This window comes from Anabrus simplex, chromosome 2 (assembly GCF_040414725.1).
Source record: "Anabrus simplex isolate iqAnaSimp1 chromosome 2, ASM4041472v1, whole genome shotgun sequence".
NCBI classification, from domain to species: Eukaryota; Metazoa; Arthropoda; class Insecta; order Orthoptera; family Tettigoniidae; genus Anabrus; species Anabrus simplex.
In genome coordinates this window covers 42,610,535-42,627,909 of record NC_090266.1, presented here as the reverse complement: position 1 = coordinate 42,627,909, position 17,375 = coordinate 42,610,535, and the positions used below count along the sequence as shown (strand labels likewise).

General features: G+C 39.7%; 1 protein-coding gene across 1 annotated transcript in view; it reads left to right on the top strand.

Annotated features, from left to right (window-relative positions):
• The window catches only part of LOC136863441 (proteasome activator complex subunit 4A), a 1,047,550-nt gene that overhangs the window by 832,686 nt on the left and 197,489 nt on the right, over window positions 1-17,375 (top strand). Inside the window, exon 31 of the mRNA XM_068225934.1 lies at window positions 163-384. Within this exon, the coding sequence (XP_068082035.1) occupies window positions 163-384 (222 nt within the window). The remainder of the gene's footprint in view (window positions 1-162; window positions 385-17,375) is intronic.

Sequence of the window (17,375 nt, the reverse complement as noted above, 5' to 3'; positions counted from 1 at the left end):
CGTCCAACACTCGGCGTTGAGACACATGCTGTATGTTCTACTCTTTACCATAGTGGGGTAACAGGCCAGGCAGGAATCTTAACGTATATTGTGTGCTGCGGGTGACTCTCTCTCTCAATTATGTTGTTGATATATCAGTCTTTTTCTTCTTCTTTTTTCTAGCTGGAACGCCTGGCGGTTCCCATGATATTGCTGAAGAATTGATAGATGTTCTGGATGAATTAGCTACTGGTGACCGGAAGAAAGGCCCAAAAGTTGGATTGGGTACAAGCAGCGGTGCAGCTCAGCCTGAAAAATTGCCTGGTAAAGAGGTAGAAATGTGTGGCGATGAAGCAAAGTTGTTGGATGAAGAAAAAAAGGTGGCAGTGAGACTTTTAAAAACAGGTAATTATCTCTCTATTTCTGAGACTATGTTATTACATTCTGCATTAAGTATTTGATTCATTTTCAAACTTCGCTACTCATCCGCTGTAATGCTCATGCTGTAATGATTGTAGCCTTACCTAATTTTTCCTTCCTCTCACCCTTCTAATACAGTAAAACCTCCTTAATTCGAAGTCGCTGGGACTAAAAAATCGGAATTCAAATTACGTGATTTCGAATTAACCGCCAATTCGCAATTCAGAAGTACCAACCCTTCGTAATCTATAATCTTCATTTCCGTATTGACGAATTACACAATTAAAAATAGGAAGGAATTTCCACCAATCAATACTTGTTTTTTTATTGCTTATATTAAGCTACAGGACCGGTTTCGACCCCATATACAAGGTCATCTTCAGCTGAACCATGAATACATATTTATATGATTTATATTTATATGTAGTACACTACAAGCTCGCACGTCAAACGCAACTCGGCTACACCAACAATAATAAACATAACACCATTGCACAGCTACAAATGGGAAAGGAGCCATTACTTTGAACCCAATTTTACAGACGCCACAGGACAATAAGATTTGATTCTAACATAAGGATACATACATAGCAGAGCTGAACATATTTTAGCCGAATTTTATCCATACATCTGGCACCCTTGTTTTAAAATTGGAAAGTGTTTTATCCCACATGAAGACTAATCTTTTACTCATGCAATTTTACAACCATATCTTTTAAACTCCAAGAACAGCAGCTGAGTGTACAAATGTAAATGTAAATTGACCAACAAGCAAGATACGAATGTTCATGTGCACGAAATGTTTTTTATATATTGTATTTTATCCTGTACATATATATATATAAGTTAGTTTAAGTGAAGATATGTTTTATACACTAATTTTAAGACCTCAACATAATATTTTAGACATACAGTTGCAATATGTACATACTGACTTATATGCCAATTCACGATAAGACATGCCCCATTTGTATGTGACTAAATGCACATCATATAACATTCCTTTGACAATGCAATTTAATCAAAGCTTCATCATATAAATATGTATTCGTGGTTCAGCTGAAAATGACCTTGTATATGGGGTCGAAACCAGTCCTGTAGCTTAATATAAGCAATAAAAAAACAAGTATTGATTGGTGGAAATTATTTCCTATTTTTAATTGTACCAACCCTTGCCACATTATCAAATATTCTAAGGCCCGTTACTGCATGCAGTTAACCTTGATTCACAGTTTATACCTTTTAAATGCCATGAAAAAAGAACTATTTCCAAAATGTATCCAAAAAGGTGCATTTACAGCATTCAAATAATGCACTTGGATCACTGGCAAACATAAACTCACACAACGAAAGAGAGAAAAAAACGGCACGATTCAAAGATGAGGAGATCATCTATGCTGGCTCCTATGTGCAAGTGCTTTATTCATTAGAGTACTATACTGTATGCATTTTAGATGCCTTGTATTTACACAGAAAGTACCCGATGTCATTAAAATCGAACTTTCTTATGACTCTATCCTTGTACGATTTCCCCCATGGCACTTCTCTCGTACTTCAGAAATGTAAACACTTGCCACGTCACAAAGTATTCTAAGACCTATTAATAGATGCCGATACTTGCAATCACCTCGATTCACAGTTTAAACCTTTCAAATGCCATGGAAAACACTATTTGCGAAATGTATCCAACCAGGTGCATTTACAATGTTCAAATAATGCACTTGGATAAATCACTGACAAACATAACCTCACGCAATGAAAGAAAAAAATCACAATTCCAAGACGAGGATAAATTATGCTGGTTCCCCTGTGCAAATGCATTATTTTTTGGATATCTGTACTGTTTGCATTTTTAGATGCTTTGTACTGGCATGGAAAGTGCCAGACGCCCTTAAAACTTTTTTGGCTTATTGAACTTTTCTATGACGAGGTGATAAAGTTTCTCGCTTCCATGTGCATTGCAATTGCAACGCACTACAATGACCACCATCCCCCACCCTTGTACGATTTCCTAGCTGGCACTTTCTCCTTTAAATCCACAAGACCGTTTGGGCTCGCATTAAAATAAAGCAATGTAGTTTCACCGGCAATGACAACGTTGTTCGGTGCCTACGAATTTATTATATGAGCCACGCTTTTTCGTCAACTGTCGGCATCGTCAGTGTTCGCGGATTCTGTTGTTGCGCACACTGCCTGTTGCGTGATATTACGGCGTTCCTTAAAAGGTTGAATACAAATGAATTCCGATTTCATTAAACTTAGCAATCATGAAGCGCACTGTAGACCCACCGAAGTGAGTGTAAATGCGAAAAGCTACCCCGCCACATTCCGGAACACACGTTCTATTATGACGCGGATAAATTTCGAGTTGAAATTACTCTGTAACATACTATTGTTTTAGAATGTAAAGGCAGTTTCGAATTAAACGTCTGAATTTCGGTAATGGGGCCGACATTGTACTTCGAATTACGAATTATCTGTATTTTGAATTAAACAATTTAAATAACATGCAAAACTGTATCTTATGTTTCCGGAAACGAGAGCTTCTTCGAATTAGGTGGGATTTTGAATTAACCGATTTTGAATTATTGAGGTTCTACTTATACTCAAGGTCATGCACAGACTCGCTGTATTTCTCTGTAAAAATCTAATAAATCAGTACAGGTTTCACTCGTACTGTGTACAAGCTCAAAATATCTTACGGAAGTCTCATACCTGTGAGAGTGACAGAGTCCAACTTCTTTCATACAAGCCATGGACTTAGTGGAAAACACTTGGCAAATGAAATGGTATTTGATGTGGAGCTATAAATATTATTGGGGCTTATGGAAGAAAGTACAATTGGCTAAATCAGCAGAGTGGATGCACTTCAGTGTGTTAGGAGTTAAAGGTAGTCTGTTAAGGGAAGATGCTGAGGAAGAAATAGTAGATTATATGGTGCTTTCAACAGGTGTTATGGCGAAGGGTAGAGTGTAGCAGGCAACATATCTTCTGTTCTGCACTTAAATAAGCAAATGGTGTGGAAATAGTTCACAGTTGGAGGAATTAGTATGAGAATTGTCTTGGTGCATTCACCATGTGAGGGAGCAGATGAGGATGAATTAGACAAGTTTTACAAAGCAATGAGTGACATTGTAGTCTGGGTCAAAAGTAAGGATAGTACAATGCTAATGGGCGATTCCACTCTCAGAAGTGGAAATAGAACTGAAGTGTAAAAGAAGATAAAGGGAAAATGTGGGAAGATATGGATGCAGGTAGGAATTTGAAGCATTTACTGAACTTCTGTGCTAGTATAGGATTAGCAGTTACCAGTCCATTCTTCATGCATAATGCTTTTCACCATTACATTTGAAGAGTAGGTGCACAAGATCAGTAATAGTGAACTGGGATAGCATTGCTGACTTTCAATTCAGAAAGTGTATTAGGAACGTTTATGTATTTCAGTGATTTTTTCAATGGTACTGCTGAGTGGTGAATGAGGTGTATCACTATGCCTAGGATAGCCAAAGTGAAGTCTCTCTGCAAACAGATTAGGATAGAAAATCTCAAGGATAAAGGAATTTGGACTGGAGTACTTGCATATGATTAGTGAAAAGTTTCAAAGAATGCACATACAGAAAATGTAGGATGTAGAAAGAGTATGGGTAGCATACAGGCATGCTGTAGAAGAAACAGCAGGTGAATTCTTTGGAACTGTGTGCAAAGATGGGAATGAGACATTTTCAGTGGAATGATGAAGCCAGGACAGGCTGTAAACGTAGAAAGACGTCATACAAAAACGTCTCCAAACAAAGTGCAACAGATCATTGTACAGTCCAAGAAGAAATCATGGGCAGATTCAGTAATGACTTGGAAAACCTGGTCACATGACAGGGAAACATTTCTGGATTATTATAAAAAATTCTTAGAAAGGAGGGGAGAAGTGAAATGAACAGTGTATTCAATAAATCAGGGAATCACTGGACAGGTGAAAGAAATATTTTGAAAATCTTCACAATGTGAAGGGAAACCTTTCTGTTGAAATCCCTAATAATGGAATTCATGGGGAGGAGATCACTGTTGGCAGTGAAATTAAGTGTGAGGAAGTGAAAACTATGTTAAATATATTATATTTTCTTAAAGCAGCAGAAATATATGAAATTAGACCTGAAATATTGAAATATGGTGGAAAGGCAGGGAAGAATCGGCTTCAAATCAAATCAAAATCTCTTTATTTGCAAATGACGTGTCTACCTCAGTGGCAAATGGTACACTAAAGTACATTATTGTCAAGCATTAAATATTAAATTAACAAGAGAAGAAAATTTTCCTATAATACCATTTTTTCTATTAAACACACAGCTCATCCTTCAGAAATTTATATTGCTTACAAAATTCTACTCATAATATCTCCTGTACTACTTACAAATATAGTCAACTGATATACAGTATGTGGAATTACTTCAAATGATACTATACAACTGGTATAAGATTAAAATTTACATTGCATTTATTTACTTTTTTTTTACACCCATTCTTGAACGTAAGTAGCATAACGACCTGCTGCGTCTTAACCAGAGCCCCTTTTGCCACCACTTTTCAGAGTTCCTGAAGGGCCTTCACAGCTACCGTAGCGGTCCCAGGGCCCTCGAAGTCTCCACTGTACTTCACCCCTACAGGCAGTCCCCTACTTTGGCTGTCCAAACTCCTTAGACCAGGGGATGGAATTAATTTATTCACACACATTTTTTTATTTACAATAACCTGCACTGGTCGAATGCCCTCTAACACTTCATTTATTTTCTCTGTTGCTGTTTATTCTCTTCTTGAATATCTGTACAGATTTTGGGAAAGGGTCAAACACTACCCCTGGTAAACTGTTCCACTCCTTGAAACCTTTCCCAGTGAATGAAAATTTACCCCAATCGCTTCTGCTAAAATTCCTTCTAATTTTATATTTGTGGTCACTCCTGCCGATATAATTATTTTCCAACTGAAGCCTCTCACTGATATCTTCCCATGCTTCTTCTCCTGTATAGGCTCTACATAATCCTATAAGTCTAGTTTTCTCCCTTCTCTTACGTAAAGTTTCCCACCCAAGTTCCTTTAACATTTCTGATACACTACTCTTTCTCCTGAAATCCCCTGTTACAAATCTTGCTGCTTTCCTCTGCACACTATCTATTTCTTTTATTAGGTATTCATGGTGAGGATCCCAAACACTGTTTGCATATTCCAATAATGGACGAACCATACTTAAGTAACTTTTTCCTTTTAATTCTTTGTTGCATCCTTTAAGTAGCCTCATTATGACATGTAACTATCTGTATGCTTTCCCAACAATGTCATCAACATGACCCTTCCAGTGCAAATAACTTTCAAATCTCACACCTAAGTATTTGCACTTGCCATCTTTTGGGATAACTACCTCATCCAAAGTATATTCAAATTCAGTTTTAAAGCTCCTGTTTGTAAAAGTTGTAACATTTGATTTGCCTCTATTAACCTTCATATTATTTTCTTCAACCCATTGTTGGATACTTTCAGGGTCCCTTTGTAATTCTGAACGATCCTCAATGTTATTTATTTCCCTATAAACAATTAGGCTATATCATCTGCATACAATCTTATTTTTGATGTTACATTGTTCACTAAATCATTTGTGTATATTAAGAAAAGTAACGGACCGATTGTACTACTCTGGGCAATTCCCTTCCAAACTTTCTCTTCCTGCGATACATTATTTCCTACTTTGACTTTCTGAACCCTTGAATTTAGAAATGTTTTTATCCAACGTTTAACCCTTACGTCCATTCCTATTCCCTCCAATTTCTTTAATAATATTCCATGTTCCACTCTATCAAAGGCTTTGGAAAGATCTATGGCTATGCAATCTAACTGACCTCCTGAATCCAATTGATCTGATATGTCCTGCTGAAATCCCAGCAGTTGTGCCTCACTTTATGTTACAGGAGGCCCCCCCCAGCCCGCTCCCCCGCCATGACCATCGACTCAATCTACATGGCTTCCGACATGCTATTAATTTCTAAGTAGAAAAGAGATAGCTGGGTAGAGTGGGAAGTGATACAAGGAGTATCTGCCTGTTTCCATGTCAGACACGTTACCAGGTGAGATTGTGTTAGGTATATGGTGTTGAAGTATGGTATTGAAGGGTCAGGGAAAAACCACATAGGCAGAAAGAAGAAAGAGCCTACATGTAAAACCTGACTTCTTTTGATAGCACATGCAAGGATGTGGGCTGGAGATAGACCAGAGGTTGTGTTAGTTAGGAGTATGTGTCACGCAAACATAACCATTTCCTTGCCATTTTCTGTTATTGAGGGGATCAGTCCTTCTTGTCACTGCCTGGTGTGGCTCGGGTCTGGTAGCGTCTGGGCTCTGGGCCACAGGTTCGTCCCATTGCCCAGCAGCCAGCAGTCCCTGGTGCCAAGTCTCCTTTTGGAGAGGGGGAATTAAAGCGAAGCCTTACGTAATGCAAGGGGCTATCTTCTTCCGCCTGTCGATGTCCCTCTATGCGGTGTTATTGGAACACACTTGTCTCTGCAACAATTTGTACATATATACATTTAAAACTTTAGAGTGTGGGCCGCTCTCTTCCGCTCTCGTGTCCTGTAAAACAAGTACATCGTATAATTAAATGATATTATCAGGGGTGGTTTATCTGTCCACTCCCTTGTCGCTGGCAGGGGGCGGGGGTGGATTGGGTCGTCCCTTATTAAGGCTGAGTTGCCTTCGTCTTGATGTATTTCTTATCTCAATCCTCCCTCGCTTGATTACCGGTGGTGGCTAGGTCTGTAACAGAACATAACAAAAACATAACATAGCATAATAATAGTAGTAGTATAGCTTAATCTAGGATATAGGTGGTCAGGTATGTACATATATACAGGTGCTGCAGTGTGGTGTGTGGGCGTAATGTTAAGTGGAGCGGTGTAGTGGGTTGGTGTCAGCTAAAGAGCAAGGGCGGTTTTGGCCCCCCGGCCTCCTAACCCTGTGGCTGAACAGAATGTGTTTCGGCGTGGGGTATTTTGTGTATAGGTCGACGTCATAGCGTCCGATTCCACTGACAAGTGGGTTGACCTTACTACCCCATGACTTCTTGTACATTCGGAGTTTTTGTTTTCGTATGTGTTGCCTTATCGAGCTGACTTTCGCAATAGAGTGTAGTTGGCGTATTGGCGTGTCGTACGGGAGTCTAGCCGCTGCTCGAATGCATTTATTTTGTATTAGCTCCAGCTTATCCAGATTTGTCATAGCAGTGTAGCCCCAGGCGGGGGCTGCGTACGTTATTATTGGCCTAATTAGGGCCTTGTACATGTTGATTGCTACTCTCTTGTTAATATTGGATCTTTTGTTCAGTATGGGATAGAGCTGTGACAGTCGTGCGTGTTTTCCGCTGGATCTCTTTAATGTAATATAGCATGGTTAGTTTTCTATCTAGGACTACTCCTAGATATTTGACCTTGTCGTGCCATGCTGTATCTCTATTGAATAGTTTGAGCGGTTTTATATTGGCTGGCCTGTGTGTGCGTCTGTTCTTCCTAGTGAACATTACAGCTTGGCATTTGTCTACATTGACCTTGATACGCCATTTGGTTAGCCAGGGCTCGAGGGTTCGCAGTGCTACTTGTAGTCTCTTTCGGGTGCATGCTAGCTGAAAGTGTTGTTCTGTGATAGCAGTGTCATCCGCGTAGGGGTGCGTGGTAGTGAGTTCCGCTGTCGGCATGTCATTTCGTAAATAGAATGAACAGGATTGGCCCTATTAGTGACCCTTGGGCTACGCCCGCCCTGATCGGTCGCGTGCTTGACAGTGTGTTATGAACGTCTACTTCGAACTCTCGGCCTGTTAGGTATGATTTAATTAATCTTATGTACCCTGGGTGGAATTCGAGGTCTATTAATTTCGCTAATAGGCCTTCGTGCCAGACTTTATCGAATGCCTTCTGGATATCAAGGAATATCATGCCTGTGTCCCTCCACTTGTTTAGTCCGATGGTCGCTTGCTCTAGGACCCGGGTAAGCAGTTGCGGGGCGGAGTGGCCGTTCCTGAAACCGAATTGTTCATTTCAAATGATTCCTCTTTCCTTGATATGTGCTATTAGCCTTTTCAGCAGTATTTTCTCGAATACTTTGCTGAGGGCGTCCAGGAGACTGATGGGCCTGTAGTTATTAGGGTTAGATTTGTCCTTGCCTGGTTTGCCAAATACAAGGATTCTCGCCCTTTTCCACTGTTCCAGATAATACTGCAATTGGAACATTGCGTTGTATATTTTAGTGAGTAGTGCGAGGGCTTTCGGAGTTAGCTTTTTTAATATTATGTTCTGTATCTCGTCTGGGCCGGGTGCCTTCTTTGGGTTAAGGTGATCTATTATCCACTTCATTTTGTGGATATTAGTCTTCTTAACCTCGGGCTTAGGTGCGTTTGCTAGGAATTCCGCTACCTTGTTGTGCCTCACAAGAGAATTTCTTTCTAAAGCCATACTGGCTCCTCATGAACCAGACGGGAGATAAATCTCCACAATGGAATTATTGCCCGCCTAGCAATTACGAATGGAAAATTCTAAATTCCCATGGATGGAATTAGATATTTTTCACCAATAGAGCATGTCAAAATGTCAAAAACATAAGAGATGTAAAGCTTTTCAGGCGTTTGCTCTATTAACCAGCATTTTGTCTTAGGCTGACACTAGACTCGTCAGAGTGGGATGTGTCAGTCCCTACCCACTGATGCTGGGGTGTATGCAGGTGAACTAACTAATGAAAGTTTTCATTCCCCTCCCTGAGGGGGAGGGGCAGGCCACCTACAAGGTAACGCCTTCTCTCTGGCCAATATTTTTTTTTTTTACGGGGAGCCCCCGTAGCCCACTCCCCCGCCGTGACCATCGACTCAATCTGCATGGCCTCCGACATGCTGTTAATTTCTAAGTAGAAAAGAGATAGCTGGGTAGAGTGGGAAGTGATACAAGGAGTATCTGCCTGTTTCTATGTCAGACACGTTACCAGGCGACATTGTGTTAGGTATATGGTGTTGAAGTATGGTATTGAAGGGTCAGGGAAAAACCACATAGGCAGAAAGAAGAAAGAGCCTACATGTAAAACCTGACTTCTTTTGATAGCACATGCAAGGATGTGGGCTGGAGATAGACCAGAGGTTGTGTTAGTTAGGTATATGTGTCATGCAAACATAACCATTTCCTTGCCATTTTCTGTTATTAAGGGGATCAGTCCTTCTTGTCACTGCCTGGTGCGGCTCGGGTCTGCTAGCGTCTGGGCTCTGGGCCACAGGTTCGTCCCATTGCCCAGCAGCCAGCAGTCCCTGGTGCCAAGTCTCCTTTTGGAGAAAGGGGAATTAAAGCCAAGCCCTACATAATGCGAGGGACTGTCTTCTTCCGCCTGTCGATGTCCCTTTATGCGGTGTTGTTGGAACACACTTGTCTCTGCAACAATTTGTACATATATACATTTAAAACTTTAGAGTGCAGGCCGCTCTATTCCGCTCTCGTGTCCTGTAGAACAAGTACATCATATAATTAAATGATATTATCAGGGGTGGGTTATCTGTCCACTCCCTTGTCGCTGGCAGGGGGCAGGGGTGGATTGGGTCGTCCCTTATTATGGCTGAGTTGCATTCGTCATGATGTATTTCTTATCTCAATCCTCCCTCGCTTGATTACCTTTGGTGGCAAGATCTGTAACATAACATAACATAACATAACATAACATATAACATATAACATAGTAGTAGTATAGCATAACTTAATCTAGGATATAGGTGAACTGGTATGTACATATATACAGGTGTTGCAGTGTAGTGTGTGGGCGTAAAGTTAAGTGGAGCGGTGTAGTGAGTTGGTGTTAGCTTAAGAGAGGGGGGGGGGGGGTGGCTTTGGGCCCCCGGCCTCCTAACCCTGTGCCTGAACAGAATGTACTTCGGCGTGGTGTATTTGGTGTATAGATCGCCGTAGCGTCTTATTCCACGGACTAGTGGGTTGATCTTATTATCCCATGATTTAGTGTACATTCGGGGTGTTTGCTTTCGTATGTGTTGCCTTATCGAGCTGACTTTTGCAATTGCGCGTAGGTGGCATATTGGTGTGTCATACGGGAGTCTAGCCGCTGCTCGAATGCATTTCTTTTGTATTAGTTCCAGCTTATCCAGGTTCGTCATAGCAGTGTAGCCCCTGGTGGGGGCTGCGTACGTTATTATCGGCCTATTTATGGCCTTGTACATGTTTATTGCTACTCTCTTGTTAATACTGGATCTTTTATTCAGTATCAGATAGAGCTGTGCCAGTCCTGCGTGTGTTTTCCGCTGGATGTCTTTAATGTGATATAGCATGGTTAGTTTTCTATCTAGGACTACTACTAGATATTTGACCTTGTCGTGCCATGCTAGATCTCGATTAAATAGTTTGAGCCTCTCTGGCTAGGCCTCAGAAGCCATTATAAGAGGCACAGTCTGATAACTGCATATGCGAGATAAATCTCCATAAGGGAATTATTGCCCGCCTAGCAATTCTGAATGGAAAATTCTAAATTCCCATGGAGGGAATTAGATATTTTTCACCAATAGAGCATGTCAAAATGTCAAAAACATAAGAAATGTAACTTTAAAAATGTGTTTTCAAATCCTGCCATTTCAGCTTGGGTACGTAAGTGGCCGGAAGTCCTTTGCTCGTTGGCTGCTTTCAAAATGAAATATCGACATATTTTAATACGAGAAATGCATGCGAATGTGCAATGTTTATTGAAAATGGTATATTGCAACGCGTATATCGATTGTAAATCTTTCGTTCTCGCGTGCTACGTTCATGTTTGTTCACATCTGTCTAGTCGATTCTAAGGACTAATCACTAGGTTTGGAGTCTTTTTTAATAATAATAAGAAGAAGAAGAATTTCAAAGATAGCAACTAGTCACTTTTCTAGAGATTTTCGGAGCCATTCGGAGACAATTCTGGTAAATTTTAATTTATTACTTGATAAAAATAGCATTGAGCTTTGCATAATTGTGCAGGTGCATGTTGTAATACCGTATATTGTATGCATTTGCTGAGTAATGGCATCTAAGTGCATGACTGATTCACATGTGTGGAGCATGTGTTCATACTGTTTTCGGAAGACTGATCAGAGACCGATCATTTCACTTAAATACTTCCTGTGAAGGAATAGAGATGTGTAAAATTTAACCTTGTAGCCTAATATAGCAACAGTCGTATTTTGGGACAAGATGTGTTATAATATACCACAGTACTTCTGTATTGCGCAAGACATCTAGAACAAGCAGTTTTGACCAATTGTATCTCCTGATTCCTCCCGATTTTTCCTGATTTTCATATCTGAATCTCCTGATTTCTTGTTTTGTAAAGTTGGCAGGTATGAACTTGTGATAGGCTCTTTTCAAGGATGTATACTCAACATCAAGGTGACAAGTATAATGAAGAGGAGGGCATGAAGACTTATTAGGAATTGGGAAGCTCATACAATTGATAACAGAAATGGAAACACTGTAAAAACACAGTGTCTGTGCACAAGGCAAGCAGGTAACCCTTTTCCAGCACCAACCAACAGCACTCTTACAATAACAACCATTGCCCCACAGATGACACAGAGATTAACACATTGCGGACCGGGTGCACTTCACCCCATGCACAGCCCTGTTCCCGGCCACTTTCTAACTACCTTTAAGCTGGAGTGCATGCATTCAAATAAACTGTCAGGACTTCACTATCTTTTGAAGGACTACTGCGTATTTTTCTAGTGGCCTTCCTGAATAGATGTTGAAATGCAGGGTATTTCTTGAAATCTATTTCGGCTCATAGTTTTCGGAAATATGGGTTTTTTATTAGGGGATCGGTAGGCCAGTAATCTTCCAGACATGATTTCTTCACCTGCCCTATCAATATAGCCTACACAGAGCAATATTTTTTTAATTTCCGTAATAGTGACATTAGTCCACTTTAGTGTTTTAGATGATACGTTATGAGAATGTGAATTCTGCTCATAGTATAAGTTTGTCTTTTCAGCTACATACTGAAAATATTCCTCACCAATCATAAGTCCTGCTACTTGTCCTATGTTTCCAGATTCATTAGACCATAGCTTTATACCAGCAGCACCTTCAAAATCCTATAGCCTAGGTTCACTGTTGCCCATAACCCAGTTGTCAGAAAACACAACATTCTTTACAGTATTTAGAATGTTTACACCCGCAACACAATTATCAGACTCGTTCTGCGCTACGAGTGTTTCACACCTTGAAGATAAGACTGTATCCTCGTCATCACTTGAAACATTTCCGTTAGAAGATATTTCATCATCGAACTCTAAATATTCAGCATCACTTAGATATTCGGAGCCTGTATCAGCACATAATTCGCGAATAATTTCATCTTTGTCTAAACACGTGCGATCCCTGGGCGCTGCCATCTTGGCTCTTCAAACTTTTTAAATATGTTGTCAGGAAATGCAAAGAAAATCTATGATATGAAGAATACTCGAAAAGAAATGCGACTATCGACTGTGTAGAACCATACATAACAGAGTTCTATCACCCCTGACCTCCAAATAGTTCCCATATATCTCAAAAGATAGCACTAAAGTTCAGTCTGCTGGGTCTGCTGCTAACACGAGATAACTCGGGACCGGTCCGCAACGCTCGGCTAGGCAAACACGAGTTTTCTCGGGACCGGTCTACAATGTGATAACAACCATTGCCCCAAAGATGACACAGAGAAAATAACATCAACCACTGCCCAGCAACTTACAAACCTACACTAGTCATGACAGATTAAAAATGGTAAACCATTCATGCAAGTATGTACTTATACCCTTAGGGCTTAAGTAAATGGATAAATTGAAAAAAAAATGGTGGGCTAAATAACTTACCTGCTTACCTATCCAACAAAATAAAAATGCACCCACTTAGCAGTCGAACAGAGCTTGTGTCAGGTCCTTGCAACGAGAGTGTTGATAGGACTGTTATACTACTGTATTATTAGTATAAATGAGGAACTGCTTAAAATTCAAACCATTTAACGAGAGTGTTGATAGGAGTGTTATACTACTGTATTATTAGCATAAATGAGGAACTGCTTAAAATTAAAACCATTTAATTGATGAAAGCACAGTCAATTATTTAATCAAAATCAATGAGAACATTATTTACAACATGATGCACTCATGGTGCAGAAAATGCCAAGAATGGCTTACATTATAAATTTGAGTAATGATGTTCATACGTTTCGACGGATGTGAGCTAGTGAACAGGTCCTCAGTGTACAACACCATTAGACCTAAGACATGAATTATAGTACTAGGATTAGCAACATTTCGGAGAAAGTAAATTTAACACTGAAATTCCCTTGCATCCGGGACATATTTACTACAACATAACATGAAAATTTAAAAAAGTTAAAACCCAAACAAAAGGGCACAGAATTTACTTGTGGGCGCGGTTCCACTAAGATGGATGAGTGTTAACTCACGATCCCTAGCTAATCTTCACGGTTACCAGACAATCTAACGATCAAACATAAAATCAAATAATGCACAAAGATATCACCCATTATGTACACACAGATATTGATAGACGGAGAAAACCTCTGTCACATAAATAAATTTCTCATCTCGAAAGGAAAAGAACAAAATAGTGCATGCGACTTTAAAGATGGTCGGTCACCCCCTGGGGTGAAGTAACTATGTCAACGACCTACCAAGTGGGAGGGGGAGAGCTCCCGGACAAACAAACAAAGTTGTAAACAAACTCCTGTTCTGACCTAGTCTCCACCACCTTCTACCCTCGATACCAATCAATCAGTGAGTCACTACTGATCTGCATTTAGGGCAGTCGCCCAGGTGGCAGATTCCCTATCTGTTGTTTTCCTAGCCTTCTCTTAAATGATCGCAAAGAAATTGGAAAATTATTGAGCATTTCCCTTGGTAAGTTATTCCAATCCCTAACTTCCCTTCCTATAAACCAATATTTGCCCCAATTTGTCCTCTTGAATTCCAACTTTATCTTCATATTGTGATCTTTCCTACTTTTAAAACCGAGCTCGATAGCTGCAGTCGCTTAAGTGTGGCCAGTATCCAGTATTCGGGGGATAGTAGGTTCGAACCCCACTGTCGGCAGCCCTGAAAATGGTTTTCCGTGGTTTCCCATTTGCACACCAGGCAAATGCTGGAGCTGTACCTTAATTAAGGCCACGGTCTCTTCCTTCCCCTTCCTAGCCCTTTCCCAGTCCCATCGTCGCCATAAGACCGATATGTGTCAGTGCGACGTAAAGCAACTAGCCTACTTTTAAAGACACCACTCAAACTTATTCATCTACTGATGTCCTCCCACGCCATCTCTCCACTGACAGCTCGGAACATACCACTTAATCGAGCAGCTCGTCTCCTATCTCCCAAATCTTCCCAGCCCAAACTTAGCAACATTTTTGTAATGCCACTCTTTGTCGGAAATCACCCAGAACAAATCGAGCTGCTTTTCTTTGGATTTTTTCCAGTTCTTGATTGAAGTAATCCTGGTGAGGGTCCCATACACTGGAACCATACTCTAGTTGGGGTCTTACCAGAGACTTATATACCCTCTCCTTTACATCCTTACTACAACCCCTAAATACCCTCATAACCATGTGCAGCAATCTGTACCTTTAATTAACAATCATATTTATGTGATCACCCCAGTGATGGTCTTTTCTTATATTAACACCTAGGTACTTACAATGTTCCCCAAAAGGAACTTTCACCCTATCAACGCAGTAATTAAAACTGAGAGGACTTTTCCTATTTGTGAAACTTAAAACCTGACTTTTAACCCCGTTTATCATCATACCATTGCTCACCGTCCATCTAACAACACTATCGAGGTCACCCTGCAGCCGCTCACAATCTTGTAACTTATTTATTACTCTGTACAGAATAACCTCATCTGCAAACAGCCTTATCTCTGATTCCACTTCTCTACACATATCATTGTTATATATAAGAAAATATAAAGGCCCAATAATACTGCCTTATGGAATTCCCCTCTTAATTATTACAGGGTCAGATAAAGCTTCGCCTACTCTAATTCTCTCAGTTCTATTTTCTAGAAATATAGCCACCCATTCAGTCACTCTTTTTTCTGAGCCAATTGCACTCATTTTTGCCAGTAGTCTTCCATGATCTACCCTATCAAATGCCTTAGGTAGGTCAATCGCAATACAGTCTATTTGGCCTCCTGAATCCAGGATATCTGCTATATCTTGCTGAAATCCTACGAGCTGAGCTTCAGTCAAATAACACTAGCCTGCAAAAAAAACTCTTTCAAAAAAGTTAGTTTTGGCGTATCACGTCTGGTTTAGTGGCAGTTTTACAAAATGTTACATTGTTCTTACGTAAAATTGATGATACTCAGTATTGATTAAATTTGATATATTAATGTAAATTTCAGCTTGCAAAACGTTATCATATTCTGCATGCATTAAATACACATAAATGCTGCTTTGTAAGCAAGTAGATGGTTTGTATTATATTTTTAATGTATATTGAAATTCGTGAAACTGAAGCATAAAGCACCTATTTATTTTTGGCTGTACAGTTGCTTTTAAATTAATATAACCGTACCTTGAATAAAAATTACATCGTTAAACATACGTAGTTTTGTTACTTACATTATGTGCAGGTTAGATTCACACCTCCGTCTTTTTCTGTTTTCCGTGGAATTTCGGTTTTTGAAGTGCCAATGTGGAGTGTGCAACATTTGTATTATAAAGCAAAATAGCCTTTAAACTTCTTTTGGAAGAGTCAAAATAAAAAAAAAATATTAAAAAAAAAGCCAGTTACTAGGATCATCTCTAGAAGGGTAGTCTCGTGCAATCAACCATTATTAATCGGCTATCATATTCACATCCCAACGTCCCTGATAGCGTCGTTCTGCACCTCTGAGGCCCTGATTAAATCTTTCACCTTGTTCTTCACTGACAACTTCTAAATTTGGAGGGAAATAATCCAGATGCGAAGCTAAGAAATGAAGCTTAAGGCTCTCATTACAACCGAGTTCCTTAAACTTTACCAACATTTTCCTTACAATGTATTGCGGGTCCTTAATGTTGCCAAGGAATTTAGTCACTACATCTTTGAATGCGTTCCATGCCTCTTTCTCAATTTTGGCAGTTTACCAGTTTTCGAATCTGTGGTCCATCAAATACGCCTTCTTTGATTTTTGCATCTGATAATGAGGGAAATTTAGAGGATAAATATTGGAAGCATAGGCTACTTTTATCTAATGCCTTGACATACTCTTTCATCAATGCTAATTTGATGTGCAAGGGTGGAAGTATAATTTTTTCACGGTCAATAAGACTTACATTCAAGACATTTTTGGATCCTGGTTGTAGTTGTTTCCTTTCTGGCCAGTTCACCGTATCCCAATGTTTATCCCGTGTCCTGCTAAACCATTCGCATAGGAAACAGGGAAATTTTGTATAGCATTTTTGTTGTCCCAGCAACAATCCAATGATCTTCAAAACACCGCAAATTTGCCACCCATGCTGATAATATTTAATATTTTCAAGCACCAACTTTAAGGTCTCGTATGTTTCAGACATTTTTGTGGAGTGCGCAACATTTGTATTATAAAGCAAAATAGCCTTTAAACTTCTTTTGGAAGAGTCAAAATTAAAAAAATTAAAAAAAAAAAAAAGCCAGTTACTAGGATCATACTCTTTCTCTGCCAATTGATGTAGAAAATTTAAAACATCTGTACAAAATACAAGTTCATCTTCTTGAGTGTAATACTTTCGGTATTCTTTGTCACGATTTCGGTACCAGGAAAATGAAGCACCGTGTGCCAACATATTCTTTTCGCACGATCTTGAACCAAGTAATTCACATTTTTCTTTGGGTAGCTCTAAGTCCCGTATCTGATCATTCAATTCGGCTTGCGTGAATTTGTTTGAAGGTGTGTCATATTGATGTGGCTCGAAATCTA